The 16,662-nt window shown below is 47.3% G+C and overlaps 7 protein-coding genes across 7 annotated transcripts; 5 read left to right on the top strand and 2 right to left on the bottom strand.

The window, feature by feature from the left end:
- Positions 1 to 1,374: 1,374 nt before the first annotated feature.
- Positions 1,375 to 3,617, top strand: ASPWEDRAFT_45328 (uncharacterized protein). The gene is made up of 5 exons (XM_040836508.1): positions 1,375 to 2,464; positions 2,523 to 2,785; positions 2,841 to 2,966; positions 3,025 to 3,143; positions 3,213 to 3,617. Exons 1-5 carry the CDS (start codon positions 1,804 to 1,806, stop codon positions 3,538 to 3,540), a joined length of 1,497 nt encoding a protein of 498 aa, XP_040685066.1. The 5' UTR covers positions 1,375 to 1,803; the 3' UTR covers positions 3,541 to 3,617.
- Positions 3,618 to 3,884: 267 nt separating this feature from the next.
- ASPWEDRAFT_747343 (uncharacterized protein) lies at positions 3,885 to 4,390 on the top strand. Its single transcript, XM_040839510.1, has one exon. The coding sequence runs from the start codon at positions 3,911 to 3,913 to the stop codon at positions 4,310 to 4,312; it is 402 nt and encodes a 133-aa protein (XP_040685065.1). The 5' UTR covers positions 3,885 to 3,910; the 3' UTR covers positions 4,313 to 4,390.
- Positions 4,391 to 5,292: 902 nt separating this feature from the next.
- Positions 5,293 to 6,062, top strand: ASPWEDRAFT_45327 (uncharacterized protein). The gene is made up of 2 exons (XM_040836507.1): positions 5,293 to 5,863; positions 5,922 to 6,062. The coding sequence occupies exon 1, from the start codon at positions 5,334 to 5,336 to the stop codon at positions 5,595 to 5,597; it is 264 nt and encodes an 87-aa protein (XP_040685064.1). The 5' UTR covers positions 5,293 to 5,333; the 3' UTR covers positions 5,598 to 5,863; positions 5,922 to 6,062.
- Positions 6,063 to 6,071: 9 nt separating this feature from the next.
- ASPWEDRAFT_32030 (uncharacterized protein) lies at positions 6,072 to 8,192 on the top strand (the record flags this gene model as incomplete). Its single annotated transcript, XM_040833604.1, has 3 exons — positions 6,072 to 7,529; positions 7,793 to 7,925; positions 8,071 to 8,192. 3 exons carry the CDS (start codon positions 6,072 to 6,074, stop codon positions 8,190 to 8,192), a joined length of 1,713 nt encoding a protein of 570 aa, XP_040685063.1.
- A 2,716-nt stretch (positions 8,193 to 10,908) lies between these two features.
- Positions 10,909 to 13,679, bottom strand: ASPWEDRAFT_45325 (uncharacterized protein). Its single transcript, XM_040836505.1, has 6 exons — positions 12,759 to 13,679; positions 11,842 to 12,711; positions 11,724 to 11,794; positions 11,542 to 11,674; positions 11,328 to 11,494; positions 10,909 to 11,275 (listed from the first exon to the last, which is right to left on the bottom strand). The coding sequence occupies exons 1-6, from the start codon at positions 13,350 to 13,352 to the stop codon at positions 11,077 to 11,079; spliced, it is 2,034 nt and encodes a 677-aa protein (XP_040685062.1). The 5' UTR covers positions 13,353 to 13,679; the 3' UTR covers positions 10,909 to 11,076.
- Positions 13,680 to 13,827: 148 nt separating this feature from the next.
- ASPWEDRAFT_45324 (HD domain-containing protein) lies at positions 13,828 to 15,155 on the top strand. Its single transcript, XM_040836504.1, has 3 exons — positions 13,828 to 14,212; positions 14,260 to 14,617; positions 14,666 to 15,155. Exons 1-3 carry the CDS (start codon positions 13,956 to 13,958, stop codon positions 14,756 to 14,758), a joined length of 708 nt encoding a protein of 235 aa, XP_040685061.1. The 5' UTR covers positions 13,828 to 13,955; the 3' UTR covers positions 14,759 to 15,155.
- On the bottom strand, positions 15,059 to 16,629 carry ASPWEDRAFT_187265 (uncharacterized protein). The gene is made up of 3 exons (XM_040832176.1): positions 16,351 to 16,629; positions 16,212 to 16,304; positions 15,059 to 16,167 (listed from the first exon to the last, which is right to left on the bottom strand). The coding sequence occupies exons 1-3, from the start codon at positions 16,619 to 16,621 to the stop codon at positions 15,263 to 15,265; spliced, it is 1,269 nt and encodes a 422-aa protein (XP_040685060.1). The 5' UTR covers positions 16,622 to 16,629; the 3' UTR covers positions 15,059 to 15,262.
- Positions 16,630 to 16,662: the final 33 nt, after the last annotated feature.

The raw sequence follows: 16,662 nt of genomic DNA, 5'->3' as shown, positions 1-16,662 counted from the left end.
TTTTTAAGAATAAAGATAAAACAAAATGGGCTATATGGGTAGGAAGTATAATAGACGTTGTACAAGATCTTTTTTCCTTTTCTCAAAAACTGTTACGCTTGAGTTGGCTAGAATCAACACAATATGGGTTTCGGGACATGTGAAAATAAGAGGCCCGAATCACGTGGCATCCCGTTTGAGCTTGTCGGCTTGGATATGAGCCCTTTCAGAATCAATTAGCAATTGCACCGTGGCCACGGTAGTCACCATGGATTTATTCTTGAGGACTAAAGACAGATAGGTAAAATATTTTCCACCAAAACACGCGCAGTGAGGGATCAATATATCCCCAGAACGCCATTCCATCATGGAAAGAATTTTCCGGGATGCCGGGAATTCTGCGAGATCACGTCAATCTAAGTCAAGCTACGCCTAGTCCGGACTAGGCTATCTTGGCAGCAAACAAGATTCAACCGAAATGGACCATATCAAACACACATATCACGCAGGTAAGCGATGCGCCAGAGCACCTTTTTGGCTTAGGGGTATGTCTGCTGACATCAGAGAAAGTAAAACAAAACGTCATGGCGTTCGCTTGACAGTTGGTGCAGACTGAAATCCCGACGCTCAGGCCGGCTGATAAACCGATGACAAGGCCTCGACTCAGGGATTTCGGGAGCAACAGAGAGTAAACATATCTACCATATTCTAGGCTTTACGTTTCTTGAAGTACTGTTAGTTCTCGTTCAGAAAATCCGAAAGTCCTAGACCAGCTGTGGGGTGGCATGATTCTTGAAGATGGCGAGTAGCACGGTAACTTGGTACAAGGTATTTTTTCCTCCAGAAGTAGGCCGATGTAGTTTTGCATTATGAAACTGTCATCTTTATATATAACCCCTTGCCATGTCATACGTGAAAAAGCCAAGGTATGTTTTAAGCAGTATATTTGGGTGTAATAAATATACTTCTTGGCGCGGAACCATTATATATTTTCAGACTGCGGGGTTTTCCAGCTAAAATGATATAAACTCTGTGAGATGCATTCCCGCCCAAAAAATCGTAATCCAGCTACATCATAGCAAACAAGAGACCAGATCCCGTCCAAAAGTGTCCGAGGTCAAACCTTGCCGCAAAAATCGGTGTGACGGGTCAATGGTTAGGCGCTCTATTAGGTAGATATAAGGTAAGACCCTGACCGTCCCGACACGGCCACAAGCGATATTTACCCGAAAGGGTGTAGGTTTGCCGAAGAAGAGGAGAATGGGTCGGTATGCCATGCTCCGCCTGACGTGATTGGACGCAATCTCTTCCCCGCCTCGTGACGCACCTGAAATCCGGAGAAAATCCGTCGGTTCGCCCCCACGCCCCCCCACGCGGACCCCGCAATCCCCAAATTGTGCCCCCACGCTCCCACGCAAGGTGGGATGAAAAGTTTTCCCCGACTCGACGCTCCCGATACAGTATACAGAATATGGGGATTGTGTCGCTGCAGAATCTGTCATGTATGGTAGCACTAGCTTGTAATTAATCCTTCTTTGCCGAGAACTGTGCCGGCCGGGGGTAACTCTCATCAGCTCTACGCAATTATATGCCGGATCAGGACTTGGTACAGCGTTTTGCCCTGACCCAATCCGACACTCCCCGGTATCCACACGGATGGATTTGGTATCCTAAACCTTCCGTCGCCGACCGAGATCCCGATGAGCTGGGGATGCTGGGTTGGAAAAGCTAAATACCCCTCCCTCCCCCGTACCCCACGGGGATTCTTGATTCCAGGGACACTTCGGGGAAGGCGACAGTTCCGGACTACAAGCAGCACCAGCCATGGCGGACGACATCTCCAAGCACGGCTTCGATGCCGGCCACTTTGAAAACTCGACTGCGGCCATGGATAGACCCAAAGGTCCTGAAGTGAGCGCCGCGTTGTCAGACCCGGCAACGCGTGCCCGGGTAGAGAAGACCCTGAGGCGCAAGCTGGATGCTCGCTGCAGTATCTTCGTTTTCATCTACATCATGAACTACCTCGACCGGAACAACATCTCCGCTGCTCGTCTCAAGGGTCTCCAGGAAGATTTGAACATGGATTACAGCCAATACGCGACTTGTCTGAGTATTCTCTATGTCGGCTATATCCTGATGCAGGTCCCGTCCAACATCTTCATCAACAGAATCCAGCGACCCTCTGTCTACATTTCCGTCGTTATGCTTATTTGGGGTCTTATCTCGACCTTGTCTGGTATCGCTACTAACTTTGCCGGATTGGTTTGCATTCGATTCTTCCTGGGTTTTGTTGAGGCTGCTTTCCTTCCCGGTGCTCTCATGATCCTGTCGAAATGGTATACCCGTCGCGAACTCACAACAAGAAACGCCGTCCTATTCTGTGGCAACCTTATTTCAAATGCCTTTTCCTCCCTCATTGCTGCTGGAGTTCTGTCCAACATGCAGGGCGTTCTTGGTCATGCTGCATGGCGCTGGCTCTTCTGGAGTAAGCTCGTTTCCTTGTCCCTGGCATTATAATGTTGACTAACCATTTTATCTTTTAGTCGAGGGCGCTATCACAATGGGCATTGCAATTGCTGCAGGCTTCATTCTCCCTGATTTGCCGACCAACACGGGCGGTTTTACAAAGGAAGAGCTGGAACTCGCTCAGCTCAGAATGCTCGAGGATGTTGGCGAGGCTGATGTTGACTCCGAGGATCAAGGGCCTTTCGATGGCTTGTGGATGGCCCTCAAGGACGTCAAGATCTATATGATGATGCTTTTCTTTACTGCCTACGTCGTCGGTCTCTCGTTCAACGCCTTCTTCGTAAGTTCTTCTCGCCGTCCTGTCTTTGTGCTGCCTCTGACTCGGTGGATTCTAGCCCAGCCTTACGGAAACTCTTGGATTCAGCTACGTGCCGACTCTCCTCATGAGCGCTCCCCCGTGGGTGTTCTCCTGTTTCTTTTCGCTGGCCGTTGCCTGGAGCTCCGATCGACACCAGGAGAAGGTTTGTCCACCTTATAACCAGGTCATTGCCTCTGTGGCTAACTCTATTCTGCTTCTAGTTCTGGCATATCGTCGGCCCCATTTTGGTCGGCCTGGTCGGATTCATCATCTGCATGGCCACCATGAATGTGGCAGCTCGATACGTTGCTCTCTTCCTCCAAGCTGCTTCTTATGCAGGGTAAGCTCCCTATCACCCCAACTGCCTACCAGCCAAAAACGACTCCTCCTAACCGCATCCAAACTGCAGATTCATCGTCTTCTACTCCTGGATCAGTGTATCCTTCCCCCGTCCCCCCGCCAAGCGTGCAGTCGCAATTGCCATGATCAACGCATTCAGTCAGCTAGGCAACGTGGCTGGCTCGTATGTCTGGGACCTCAAGGACAATGGATACCGCAAGAGCTACGGTATCGTCACAGCCATGTTCGGCGTCACAATTGTTGGATGTCAATTGTTCCGCATGTATCTTGCTAGCCTGAACAAGGAGCTTGAGCAGGCTGAGACTAATGCCAATACCCAGCCTGACGAGGACGATGTGGACAAGTCGGTGATCAAGGGCTTCCGGTATATTACTTAGGTGGATTTGGCTGAGGCAATGTGGATGCATGCATATGTGCCTGTATGTTTATAACGATGTTTATGGTTTAACAATCTACAAGTTAAATGAGGTACTCTCCTAGGATGAGTAGAATGTAATTTTTGGAACACAATTACTAATTGAGCTATTTATACGGTCTACCTTACGATTGACTTTTCAACTACAAGATGATTATTCAAATATAGCCAAAGTAGTAATATTGTGGGTCTGTCAATATTTCTCTTAGGTAAACTCAGAAATGTGGGTGATTGTTCTTCCATTTATCATCCACTCAACCAATTGTCCCAGGGGCACCCACCTATGACTGCGTTCAAGCCAGCCAGCGGGTGGCTAGTGTGCAGGTTGATAGATGATCCCAGCGAATTGCTGCTGTTGTATGTTTTTCTTTTCCATATTCTTTTTCGGTTTTCGGTATTTTTGGTTGCTTCTGTTCGGAAAACTGTTCAGCAAAGAGGAATTGGGGAAACAGTACCGTACCCAGTGTCAAAGGCAACTAAAGACCCCCTCAACGGCGCAGTCCCCAGCTAGGATTATACCGTCTCGGAAGCGCATACAGCCCACTGGCCTGACGACCTGCATTGAGATTAGCCGCATAAGCCTCAAGAGCAGCCTGCGCGGCGGTCACAGCCGAATCGTTAGTTTCATCGCGATCACTTTGAATAACAACCATAAGGTGATTCTCACAAAGAACAGCGTCGATTTCCGTCGTGACATGGCATTCGTACCCGGATCGAAGAAAGTCGATGGCTAGATTGAGGTATTCGAGTTCGTTTGGCATGGCCATTTCGTAGGGGCCGACGTAGATGTAGTATGTGGATAGGTTCGACATTGTGGTGGTTGGATTGTATTGGTTGGATTGAAGAGAGAAGCTGATGTGGGAATTGCTATGATGGATGGGATTGAGGTGGTTAGATGAGTTTGAGAACTGTATAGGATGGGATATTTATGTTCGAGATAGCAGAAGCGGGCTATACTGGATGCTTTGTTCGATGAAATCAGTGTTGCGATTCTTTGTCTATCATTGTTACATGAGCTCCCATTGCACTGATGTTTCGGTGGACAAAGAGGTATGTCTTTGATGAGACTGTTCCTTTTGATTGATGCACTAACAAAGCCCTTTCATGATCAAGGAGTCGTGAATATAGATAAACCCCATTACTATATATCCCCTTTGTTTACATGTATTAATCTCTTGTTTCTATCCATTTCAATCATATAATGAAAGCAAAGAGATCTAATTAAAGAACACTAATCATTTTGTGTTCAACAGCCAGTCTCTTCAGATGATCAGTGGGTGTGGAGGGCCGTGTTCTGGCATGATACCCGGTTTTTTGATATGGAGGATGAGTATTTCTTTGATAGCATCGTCGACTTTCTGGGTTGGTATTCCAGCTGGCCCGAGACAGTCAATGTGAGGCAGTAGACCCGTATTTATGATGGGATTCGCCTTGCAACGGCAACTAATAAAAGCTGCGCTCCAGTCAGCATGGATGTTTTCAGTCCCTATCTATAAATCTGTTTATTGACCCCTTCATGGTTTTGGTTTGGATAGAGTATAATAAGGTTATTCCGCAATAACATGGTTAATACATCCATTAAAGTTCATGGACTTATATCGATGACGCACTCATGACATATGTACAACAGCACCATTTGCCACACAACAAACTATTTTAACCAAAGATGAAAGTCGAGCATACCCTGGGAGGATAATTATAGATATTCGATTCACCATCTTCTTACCCCGTCATCGATTTCGAAAATTCCTCCAAATGGCCTCATCAAGAGCAACCATCCCATCTACCTCGTGGATTCTACCAAGAGCCACCGTGCCTCAGCCACACCACCAAACTACAAGAAGAAGCATCTCGATGGCACAGTCAGGTTTCAAAACACCCAAAAATGGCCCCCATCGCCGACCGGGATTCCCGTTTGGGTTTTCTACCTGCATCGCACTTGGTATCGCTCTGTGCATACAGCACTCCAGGCCGATTCAGCATGGATTTGAGACAGGGCACGCTTCGGGGCCTGTATAAGAGAGCTCGAAAAGAGGGGCTTTCTTTATCTTATTAATTCTATTCCATCATTGATGTTTCATGTCCATAACATGCTTTAAGGGGACACCAATGAGTCTTTTCGGGGCATTAATCTGATTTTACTGCCCAGATGTATATCTACCTGAAAATATCAAATGACTATCTACATACCTGAATCTATGGTCCGACCGCTTCCTCCGAAATTCTACAGCCAAGAACCTCATTTCAAATCCCTAAAACGGACTATCAACACGGCTTTATCAGAGATAAGCATGAAATAATATATCTATTCCTATTCGTTCATTGACAATGTTTCTGACTCAGGCCATGCATGCTGTCGTCTTCAAATATGGGTTGTGATGACTCGGATGGATTGATGTCGGATCCTTCAATCCATCCTTCCAGCCCGACAACAGACACCCATATAATCCGCGTATCCCATCATCATTCAGCATCGTAAACCAGTTCTCCAGAATGGTCGCATTCTATCTTGTTTCTCTCCTGCTCCTATGCGTAATTTATGCCTGGCATCGACAGAAACAACGTCTTCCGCCCGGCCCAACCCCACTGCCACTGATCGGCAACATCCTCCAACTCCCGAACAAAGCACCATGGGAAGCCATGAAAGAATTGGGTGCCAAATATGGCCCTATAATGACCGTCAAGTTTGGTTTCCGCACCGTCATCATACTGAACACCCGAGACGCCGCCCGCGATCTGCTTGAAAAAAGGGCCAATGTATACAGCAGTCGACCAAGGATGATATCCTTTTCGGAATACCTATTCAGAAACACCATCCCCGTCGCAATGCCGTACACCCCAGAATGGCTGGCCTTGCATCGTCTCCAGCTGCGGATATTGAATCCCCGTGCAGCTCGGGCATCAGCGCACATCCAGGCTCTCTCTGTCAAATGGTTCATGTCCCAGTTACTCGATGGGACTGCCATTGCTGACAAGGTCGCTTGGCTGGCTGTGAATGCGTCGTCCACTTTGGTGTTTGGTACACCCGTGGGCTCCGCTACGTTGAGCGAGGCCCATGAGATTGGGTTTATTGTGGCCCAGATCATTGATTCTATTTGCATCGAGAATATCCTCGTTGACCTGTTCCCCTTCCTCGACCGCATCCCAGGCGTGAGACAGGCTGGCATGAAACGAGGCGATGCTGTCCTTGACACCGTATCGCGGACTATGGACGATAAACTATACAAGGCTGTCCATAGTCCCTCGTGGAGCATGGCGCGTGGAGTCTACCAGAACCAACCAGCCGATATGACCTGGGAGGGATTCAGGATAGGAGTGGTGGAGATGCATCTCGCGGCCAGTGCAGGCACGCCACTAACACTGAACGCCATTATCCTCATGGCTGCCTTGCACCCCGACGAGGTGCGCAAAGTACGAGATGAGATTGACCGGATTGTCGGCTCCGATCGTCTCCCGTCACTGGAGGACTGGGACCAGCTGCCTCTCGTGCATGCTTTCATTGCCGAGTGTCTTCGATTCAGAACAACCGTGCCCTTCTCTATGCCTCATGCCACCACCCACGACGACGAATACATGGGCTACCGAATCCCATCCGATGCGCTGATCCTCGCAAACCAGTGGGCTTACAACAATGATGAAGATGCATTTGACGAGCCGCAAAAGTTCAACCCCCAGCGCTGGATCCACAACCCAGATCTCCCCCGACCGTCCACCTTTGGTTTTGGAAAGAGAATGTGCCCCGGTCGGCATAGTGTGGAGAAGGTCATGTTTCTCGTGGTGGCTTCGATGATGTGGGGGTATGATCTGACTGCCAAGGAGGGGGTAACGGATGAACCGGTCAAGGGTAAGAGTTTGGTCTTTCAAGCAGACCTATCCGGTGTGCGGTATTCGTGTCGCAGTGCAAAGTATAAAGAGGTGATTGAACGCGAGTGGAACGATGTCAATCCAGATGTGAGTTCATTACTCAATGATCTTGGCGGGGACTTGGGTATGTAGCAGTGCATGGTAGAATGGTAATATGAAGCATACTTGGTTTTTTCTGTAATCTAGTAGGTTATCTGGACAAATATGTAGACTCTAAATGTTATAAGAAAAAATCCCTAAGAAATTCAAGATAATTATTGTTTGAATGTCTGAATATAAGTGCCATTGATGTATATTTTCTTTTGCTAGACAACTTGTTGAACCCGTTTATTACTATGATTTATATTCAGGCCATAGCCAATTATGAACAATTAGTTACTTGCACCATAGAAGCAGACGTAGAAAAAAATAAAACTCGATTCAATAAGAGCGAAAATACAAAGTTTAACATCAACGGCCCGAACCTTGAAGGCAATCCGGAAGGTAGGCGGGTGCAGATCACACGCAAATCGAGTATAGGGTCTCATGCGATGGCCACGTATACATCTCTTTGGGACTATATGGCCTCCGTAGGATGTGCTGGTCAAATGGATCCATATATTACGCTTTTCTATATATGTAAGTGTAGTTGATACTGCCCAAAGCAGGGAATTTAAACAAATTAGAGACCTTTTTATATTCCAAGTACTTAAAGGCTATAAATATATGATGTTGCCGTCGTTGACGTATCAGGAAGTGCTCTCTTCATGAGCAATAGAAGGAGGTGCAGCGGATGTCGGATGTCGGATATCGGACATCGGAGTAGGTATAGAGGAATGTATGTACATATAAAGCACTCTAAACATCTCCCCTGCCCATTGTCATCTGTGGATCTCAGACAGTAATGCACATTGGGATGCTCCCTTGGAAACATCTGTGTAAGGGAGACTGGTCATACATATTCAAACTCCGACCTCCAAATTAATCGGATGCGCAAATATCGGCTAGTTGATGTATGTAATTTTCAATGAACGGACGGTCCATTATCCCTGCAAACGATCTGCCTTGTATGTGGATGATCACTGATATGGTATTCGCATCATAATGCGACATTTTGTGATTCCATTATTAATAAAAGCTATGTATATAGTACAGCTGCTAAATTCACTGCCTTTTACACTGAAACTCCATCTCAAGACATATGTGATGCCGATTTTCAGTGTAGTACTTCGCTACCAGGCCAACCCAAATGACAATGGTATTGTGGAATTGATTTCCAGCCATTTCCGGGGGATATTCGGGAGTATCAGAGTAGCCATAGCCCATGTTACCCCTCTGATACGATACTATCACTAGACTACTGCAGTTCGCCATCCACTATATCTGTCTAATTCATGTTTTTATCGGGAGCTGAGAACTTGTTCCACCCCTGGACAGATGACTCTGTATTAAGCTATGGCTCCGGGCCGATCGTTGATAATTTTCCACGAATGGTCCACCGCGATTGATGTTCCACAGATTTGATCTTTGGTTCGTGCTACCTACTATGCCCACTGGCGCTGCAAATGGTTGGTATTCGACAGATTCAGCAGCACATATCCACCTACCGAAGGACGCCGCCAATGATCGACTGCCAGTCACAGAGCAAGAGGAGTGAAAGTTCAGGATGTCATCCGATTATCATTTCCCTTCTATTTTTTTTTTTTTTTGCTACTATTGTGGCGTTCTATCTGTACTTAGTTATCCTACACTGGACTATAGGGCGCCCACAGTCTGGCTGGAATATCACTACGAAGGACGGCGAACTAAAGTCCACAGGTGACTCTGATAGCAAGCATTTCCCTTTTAGCAACTACCGTATTTAGAATTGACTGGTCCATACAAATTGGCCGATTACCTTAGCCCCATTTGTATGTATTAATGCTGGCGTTGCCAGAACTAGATGTTTTCTTTTTGCTTCTTTGATTCTTTCCTTTCTTTTTTTATTTTTTGTTTTTATTTTTTTTAAATTTTCTCTTCCCTTTTCGCTCATGTTGTTTTCTTTTGTTGGGGCGCTGCTACGTGACACAGGACGCAAGAGCAATATAAAAATCCCTATTTTCTCCGGTGTATCTCTTTCCTTTCCATCATTCTTCTATCATCTCCATATCATCTTCCCTTCTCAATATCTATATAAGCCACCCCATTCCAAAACAAGATGAAGTTCCTTACTCTTGCCATCACTGCTATTTCACTTGGTACGGCCAGTGCGGCCAGCATCCCCCGGGACCCAAATGAAATATTCTGTCAGTACACAGAACCGCACTGTCAATATTTAATGTAGCTAAATACTAAATGAACTATAGCGAGGGGCGAATGTATTCCAGAGGGCTCTTACTGCTGCACATGGGAAGGCTGCAAGGCCTGCTGCAACGACTGGTTTAACTTCTGTGATCTGAGCATCGACGCTGCACAAGGAAAATGCGCTTGGCAATATATTGAGTGATGGATGATATTGAATTATGAGTACGAAGCAGTTTAACCAATGCCGGAACGGGACGTTTTCTGACTCTTAGTCTAGGTCCAACAAAGGCTGAATCGCTGACCTAGTATATGTAAGAGGTCATATGGGATCAATAAACCCTCGTTTATTTTATACTTTGCGCCGTGAAAGATTGTTCATTAGTATCAATGGTAGTTAAGATTATATTACTCAGAGACAACCATGTGGTTTAGTAAATAGTCATAGGATTATCGCATGTCTTCTCATCCCCTACTGGTAGTTTTGACATAGTATTTGCCTTTCGGACAGGATAATAGTATGACTTGACAGGGGAAATTCAGTGAATCATCAAGATTAAGAAAAAAGAAAAGAAAAGAGATAAGATATCACGCGGGCTTCTCGAGAAAGTACACAGCCAAAGATATACATTAATCTTGCATATGGGTCTTCAAACTACAAAATCTAAGGGCTATGATTGAGTACACAGGCATTAGCAGAATGTCGATCGACCTCTTGTGTCAAAGCACAGCTGAGGGAGGAACTGCGATTGGCCGTACCCCGCAAGTTCGGGGATCCAGTGGCGGTAGCTTGATCAATTTAGAACTTGTTCCGAGATACATGAACCACCATGGTTCATGCGCCTACTATATCCGACTAATGCAGAGTGATGACTGGGAATGGACCTCTGCCTATCGATAAGTCTCCACAGTTGATCCCTTGGCTGTTTGCTATTTGGTGGGATTGGAAATGTCCCGCCTCAGTAATATGCAAGGTAATTTACAATCACAGGTAGTTCGATGCGGTGGCGAGAAGGATAAGTGGCGATTGGAAGACAGGAGGATTAGGAAAAGGCAGACCAAAACCTGTCACATCTAGCGGAATCAACTGGCCTTTAGAGTACTTGCTTTTTCTTAAGGCAACTGACTGTTGTGTGATTGGCAAATGTTCACTTTGGTAATATACACCCGCCCACAGCCAATAGGTGATCAGTTTCGTTTACAAATACCCAACAAGCAAGAGAATTCCCCATTCTCTATTTCAAGTTGTTTTCATTTTCATTTTATTCCTTTTCATTCTCAATCTAATTTATCCTTTTCACTTAATGCATAAGGTATACACCAATTGTTCGGGCTGAACGATATTCAAATGAACCATATAGCCGTCAATGAAAAATCAAGCATCCTCACTAAAAAAGACTCGTTGAGGGAGCCAGTTATCCTTGCTAATTTTGGACCGTTTCCCAATACTGAGTAGAGCGTTGATCTCCTCATCTGCCAGTTGCCAGTCGTTGAGGGCAAAGTTGGCGATGATTCTTTCTTCGGTGACACTCTTTGGGATGACGCTGTAGCCTCTCTGGAGGCCCCATTTGATGCTGCGACTTGTTAACGCGCACTTCTCTTGACATACATGAAATAAATACTTACAGTATCTGTTGCGGTGTTTTGTTGTGCTTTTCGGCAATATCCAAGAGTGATTTCTCCTCATACAGATCAGACATTTTGCCTGAGCCCAGTGGAGAATAAGCCGTGCAGTGGATGTTGTTCTGGGAGCAGTATTGAAGCAGGCCCTGCGATGGCCAGTACGGGTGGAGCTGCTTTGTTAGCATTGGAGCTGGATAATCAGGGATAGTTATGGTACCTCAATTTGATTAACAGCAGGAACGATTTTGCATGATGGATCGTGGCTCAGTCTTTCCAGGTTGACGATGTTGAAGTTGGAAACGCCGAGATTGCGAACTCGTCCAGATGCGGGGAGTTTTTGCATTTCCTCCCTATGCGTGGTTAGTATACATGGATCAAATGAAGAATGAGGGTACATACCATGTTTTGATAAAGTTCCAGTCGGGAATACTCTTCAACGGATCATCGGGAGAAGTGGATGATGGCCAATGCTGCAAGAATGAGTCTGGCGGAATAGCACTGAGATGGAAGAACATACCATGAGATAGAGGTCCACATAGTCAGTCCCCAGCGAATCGAGAGAGGTAGAAATGGCCTTTTCCACTCGATTATGCCATCGGTTGTCCAACTTGGTGGTGATCCAGATTTGATCTCGGGGAATGCCAGAATCCCTAATAGCCTGCCCGACCTGATGTTCGTTCTGGTAGGAATACGCCGTGTCAATGTGCCGATAACCTGCTTTCAACGCGGCCAGAACTGCTTGGTACACCTGGGCAGGCTTCTTGGGCTTACGAGTGCCCAGCCCAATTGCAGGCATTTTGGCGCCCGTATTCAGGGTAAAGCGCTGGTCGGTGGCTTTGGGCTTGGGCTTAGGTCCATGGCCATTGACAAGTTGTTGCTCCTTACGGGGACTTGGAACAGCACCAGGCACTTTGGGGGAGAATGAAGCGACGTCCACGACGCTGCGATTAACCAGAGACGCTTTGGCAGACTCGACAATGGCGACGGTATCGGCGAGGTTCGCCAACGAAGTGGGATACTCAGCCAAACCGTATGCGTAATCGCCGAATTGTTCACACATGTTGCGGATGATGGCGGTCTTATCGAGCGAGTCGGTCAGCTGTAGGGTCTGTTTGGCGTGGGAATCGAAATGCGTGATGGTGTTGTCGTCCAGACAGAGGGTGCCAGTTGTGCCGGCGACGACGATCGATTCCTCCTTGCGGTGCGCGCGTCGGGAGCTGTATAGGTGCCCGACGATGTTGGTTTCATTCCACTGCATGATGACCTGGGAGACGTCATCTCTGACGGTTGGGCGATGGGGGGTCAGATTGGATTTGTAGCCTACGAGGGATGACGGCTTGCCAAAGAGCCAGACCATCATGTCCAGCATGTGGCTGCCCATGTCCTCCTGCTACGATTAGCAAGAGACCTATAAATTGTAGGAATGAATCTTACAGCAACGCCAACCTCATCCTCAACTCGCCAGTCCGCGTCATCTGGCTGCATGCAATTCACAGCAATAGTCGCTCTGACCGAAACTACCTCGCCGACCAGCGGCAGGAAGTTACGAAAATGCACAAAGCGAGGCTCAAAGCGCTTCTGCAACGTCACTCCCATCCTCACTGGGAGACTGACGAGCTGCTGATATTCCGCCAGCGAGTTTGAAGCGGGCTTCTCCTTGAGGATCGGAATGCCCGCTTGGGCAAGGGTGAGAGTGCAATCGGCATGGAAGCGATGGGGCACAGCGACAATGGCAAAGTCAGGCTTGTGTGTTTGGAGAAGTTTCTCGAGCGAGCTGTAGACGGGGATCTTGGGGTGCTTTTCAGTGACGACTTGCCGTTTGACCGGGTCCACGTCACATGCGGCCGTGATGGAGATGGATGGGCTGTCGATGAGGTTTTTGAAGAAGGTCTTGTAGCCTCGATGGCCTAATCCGACCACGATGATGTTGTAGTGGCGGTTGTTATATCGCGGAAGAGGGGATGCGGTCTTGGGGATTCCTGCATCGGCCGCATAGGTTGCCAGGAAGTCATTGGTGATGCCAACCATGATGGGAATGCGATAGTGATGGGGCTGAAGTTGATAGTGGTCTTGCGGTTTTGAAATGGTTGATAGATAAGAGATAACAGAGACAGATATGCCTTTTTAAGTGGTCGAGATGGCGTCAAGAAGGCATTTCTCACGAGTCTACGACACCGTCCATTAGAGAGGCGGCATTGCCAGTCAGTGAGCGCAATGGATTGCGCACACTGGAACCTGAGAGTTGAAAGTTGGAAGTCGGATACTACTTCCCTCACTGTTGACTCCATCGCACCGCGTTGATGAGGATGTGTAGTTCTAGTGAGATGTCACCATCTGCACATGGATGACGAGTACTGTGGGGGACGTGTTTTAGGCCATAATGCCTCACCAGATTAACCATTAGGGTATTTATACAGCGTGCATTCTCCGCGTCATCAATGCATTTGAACAAAGCTAACATCAGGCCCAGAGCGGGCCGAAACACCTGTATATATATATGCAAGGAGTCGCCATCAAGGGGGCACGCAAGGAGTGACAAGCAAAACCAACTTTAAGAAGGGCAGCAACTTTGCATTTAACTGAAGTGCATCTTACCAGACAACCATCTTCCCCAATCCATCCAACACGACCATGTCTCCCTCGCTTTGCCATGAAACCACCTTCGAGGTTCTCGAAAATGCATTTTCTCAGACCCACCAAGATGTCCTCATCAAACACCAATCTTTGTTTATTTCCATTACGGAATCAGTGAGGGAATACATGTCCAGATACGATCTGTCGCACGACTTCAACCACGTCCTTCGCGTTCTGACACTTTCGCGCCGCATCCTAGACTGCGAGCAAACGCAGAGTGGCCCTTACGACCCAGTCGTTGTATTCCTAAGCGCGTAAGTCTGCCAAAATATAATATAGGTTCATCCACTGAGAGAAAAAGCCTCGTGCACGATGTCGGCGACCACAAATACCTCAAGCCAGGGGAAGACGCAGCAACCCAAATGGCATCAATGCTAGTTAAAGCCGGCGCATCAGACCAATTGATCACCCAAGTCCAAACCATCGCCAACAACGTTTCATATACATCGGAAGTCAAAGACCCGCAACGTCTACAGGGGATTCTGCGTGAGAATCGAGAACTGGCTATTGTGCAAGACGCAGATAGGCTGGATGCCATTGGAGCAACGGGAATTGGACGGACGTTTGCTTTTGGAGGTGCCAAGAGACCTCAATACGGACTGCAATCTCCGAGGGAGCATATCAGTGAGAAGTTGGAGACACTGGAGGGCTTGATGAAGGTGAGATGCACAGGGCGGTAGACGACAATTACTGCTAACAGCATCTAGACAAAGACCGGCAAATGCATGGCCGCTGAACGGACCAACAGGTTGAAGATATTCAAAGTGTGGTGGGATGAGGAAATGTGCTTCGAGGCTTGATTCGGTGAGGTGGCAGCTGATGGAGAAGAATAATGCAACATTCATGCAATGATTGAACAGCCGAATGATGTACTTGCTGCTAATAGTCGGTGTATCAACTTAGGGTTGTACAATTTCATGTCACCGACAGAAGAATGCAAGGCTCGTTCACCGCGTGACCGCCTTGCCTGGTGTTTATATGAACATCAAAGACATAGGTGATTGAATTCGTGTACTGATGAGGTGCTTAGTCATCGTGGATGTATTGGGATACTGTATAAAGAAAAGTAACTATACCTCTCATGTCTGAAATTATTCATTGCTGCAGCCATTTTCATTTGCCATAAGGTGTTCCTATTGTACAATACGATAGATCACATTATCAATGTCTAAATAGTCTTCCGGCGTCATTATCGTCACCCAGTACTCCACTCGGAGACGTATTCGCTCCATGTAAAACGAACAGGCACAACACTGCCTCAGATTATACATATCCACACACAGTACAGGACTCAATCAATAGCATCAAAACTTATGCATAACCCCCCATCCACTCGACATTCCCCGCACTAGGCAAAACAGCACAAAGGAAACCACATACGCCAATCCACAAAAGAGAATCACTCCCCAATAGTCACCATCCTGGGACTGCAATATCGCCCCAGCTATAGGCACCGCTACCAAGGCCCCGATACTGACAAGGGAATAAGTTGTCCCGTATCGCTTACCATAATCTTCTGTTTCGCATAACTGGGCGATGCAGACGGGGGGAAGGCTGATCGCAGACCCACTCCAGAAGCCATATAGTACGGTATACGCGACTATACCAGCCGTGTTGGATTGAATAGGCAACCAGAGGCCAAGGGTGAAGACGGCGCAGAAGAAGGCTGTAATGAGTACCACGTTCAAACGTCCATACTTATCGGCGAAGTAGCCAGGGAGGGCACGGCCAAGAATGGAAGCACCGTTCAGGATGGATGAGAGTTGGTATGCCAGGGATGGGTCCATGTCATGGTCGAGAGCATACGAAGGGAGATATGTGAGTGGAATTAGCAGACCGAGGTCAATGAGGGTTATAGCGACCGACAGCATGGCGAAGCGAGGTTCTGTCAATGCCTTGAGATCCATTATAGCATCGGCCTTTTTTGGGGGAAGTCTGGTCCTCAGAAGGAGGCAACAGACAATGCCAAAGGCGGCAGCAATAAACCCGATGATACGTATAGCCCAGGGAAATCCAACTGAATGGATGAGGTTGTGGATGATAATTGGAAAGATGATTCCTCCAAACCCGCCCGCAGTTGCTGCTAGGCCGAGTGCAAGGCCTCGTCGGTGATAGAACCAGTGGGTGATGCAGGCAATGCTGGGAGTGATAATCATCGATGCCGTGGTGCCTCCAAGTAGACTGAAGGCAAGGATGAATTGGTAGTATTCTTATTGATTAGTATGTATTTGATAGATGACGAGATAGACTGACCATGGCAAAGACTGAACAGCATCAACGCAAGCACCAGTCCAGTGCATCCCGGAATGAGGATATACTTGAGGCCGTATGCGTCAAAGACAGGACCTGAATAGTCAGCAATCACGATCATTATAGCCCGAGGATATTTTACCAATCTGAATGCCAGTGGCATAGAGGAAGAAAGTGAAGATGCTGAAAATCCAGCCAACTGTTCCTTCAGAGTACTGCTTCAACTCATTCTTCGCCAGCCATGCCTCTAACACACCAATTGAATTAAGCAGCCCAAAGGCAGGCACCATGCCGCACCATGAGCCGAATGCAACACTCCATGCTCTCCATCCGCCATCGGGGAAGTCGGATGTATCGTCGTCTTCCCTGGTGTGGTTGGTGATTTTAGGTGCGGATTTGGTCTCATCAGGCATGATACAAATGGGCAGGAATGTTAGATTGGATAGTGAACAGT

This window comes from Aspergillus wentii, assembly GCF_001890725.1.
Source record: "Aspergillus wentii DTO 134E9 unplaced genomic scaffold ASPWEscaffold_8, whole genome shotgun sequence".
NCBI lineage: Eukaryota > Fungi > Ascomycota > Eurotiomycetes > Eurotiales > Aspergillaceae > Aspergillus > Aspergillus wentii.
This window is presented reverse-complemented; position numbering and strand designations above follow the sequence as displayed.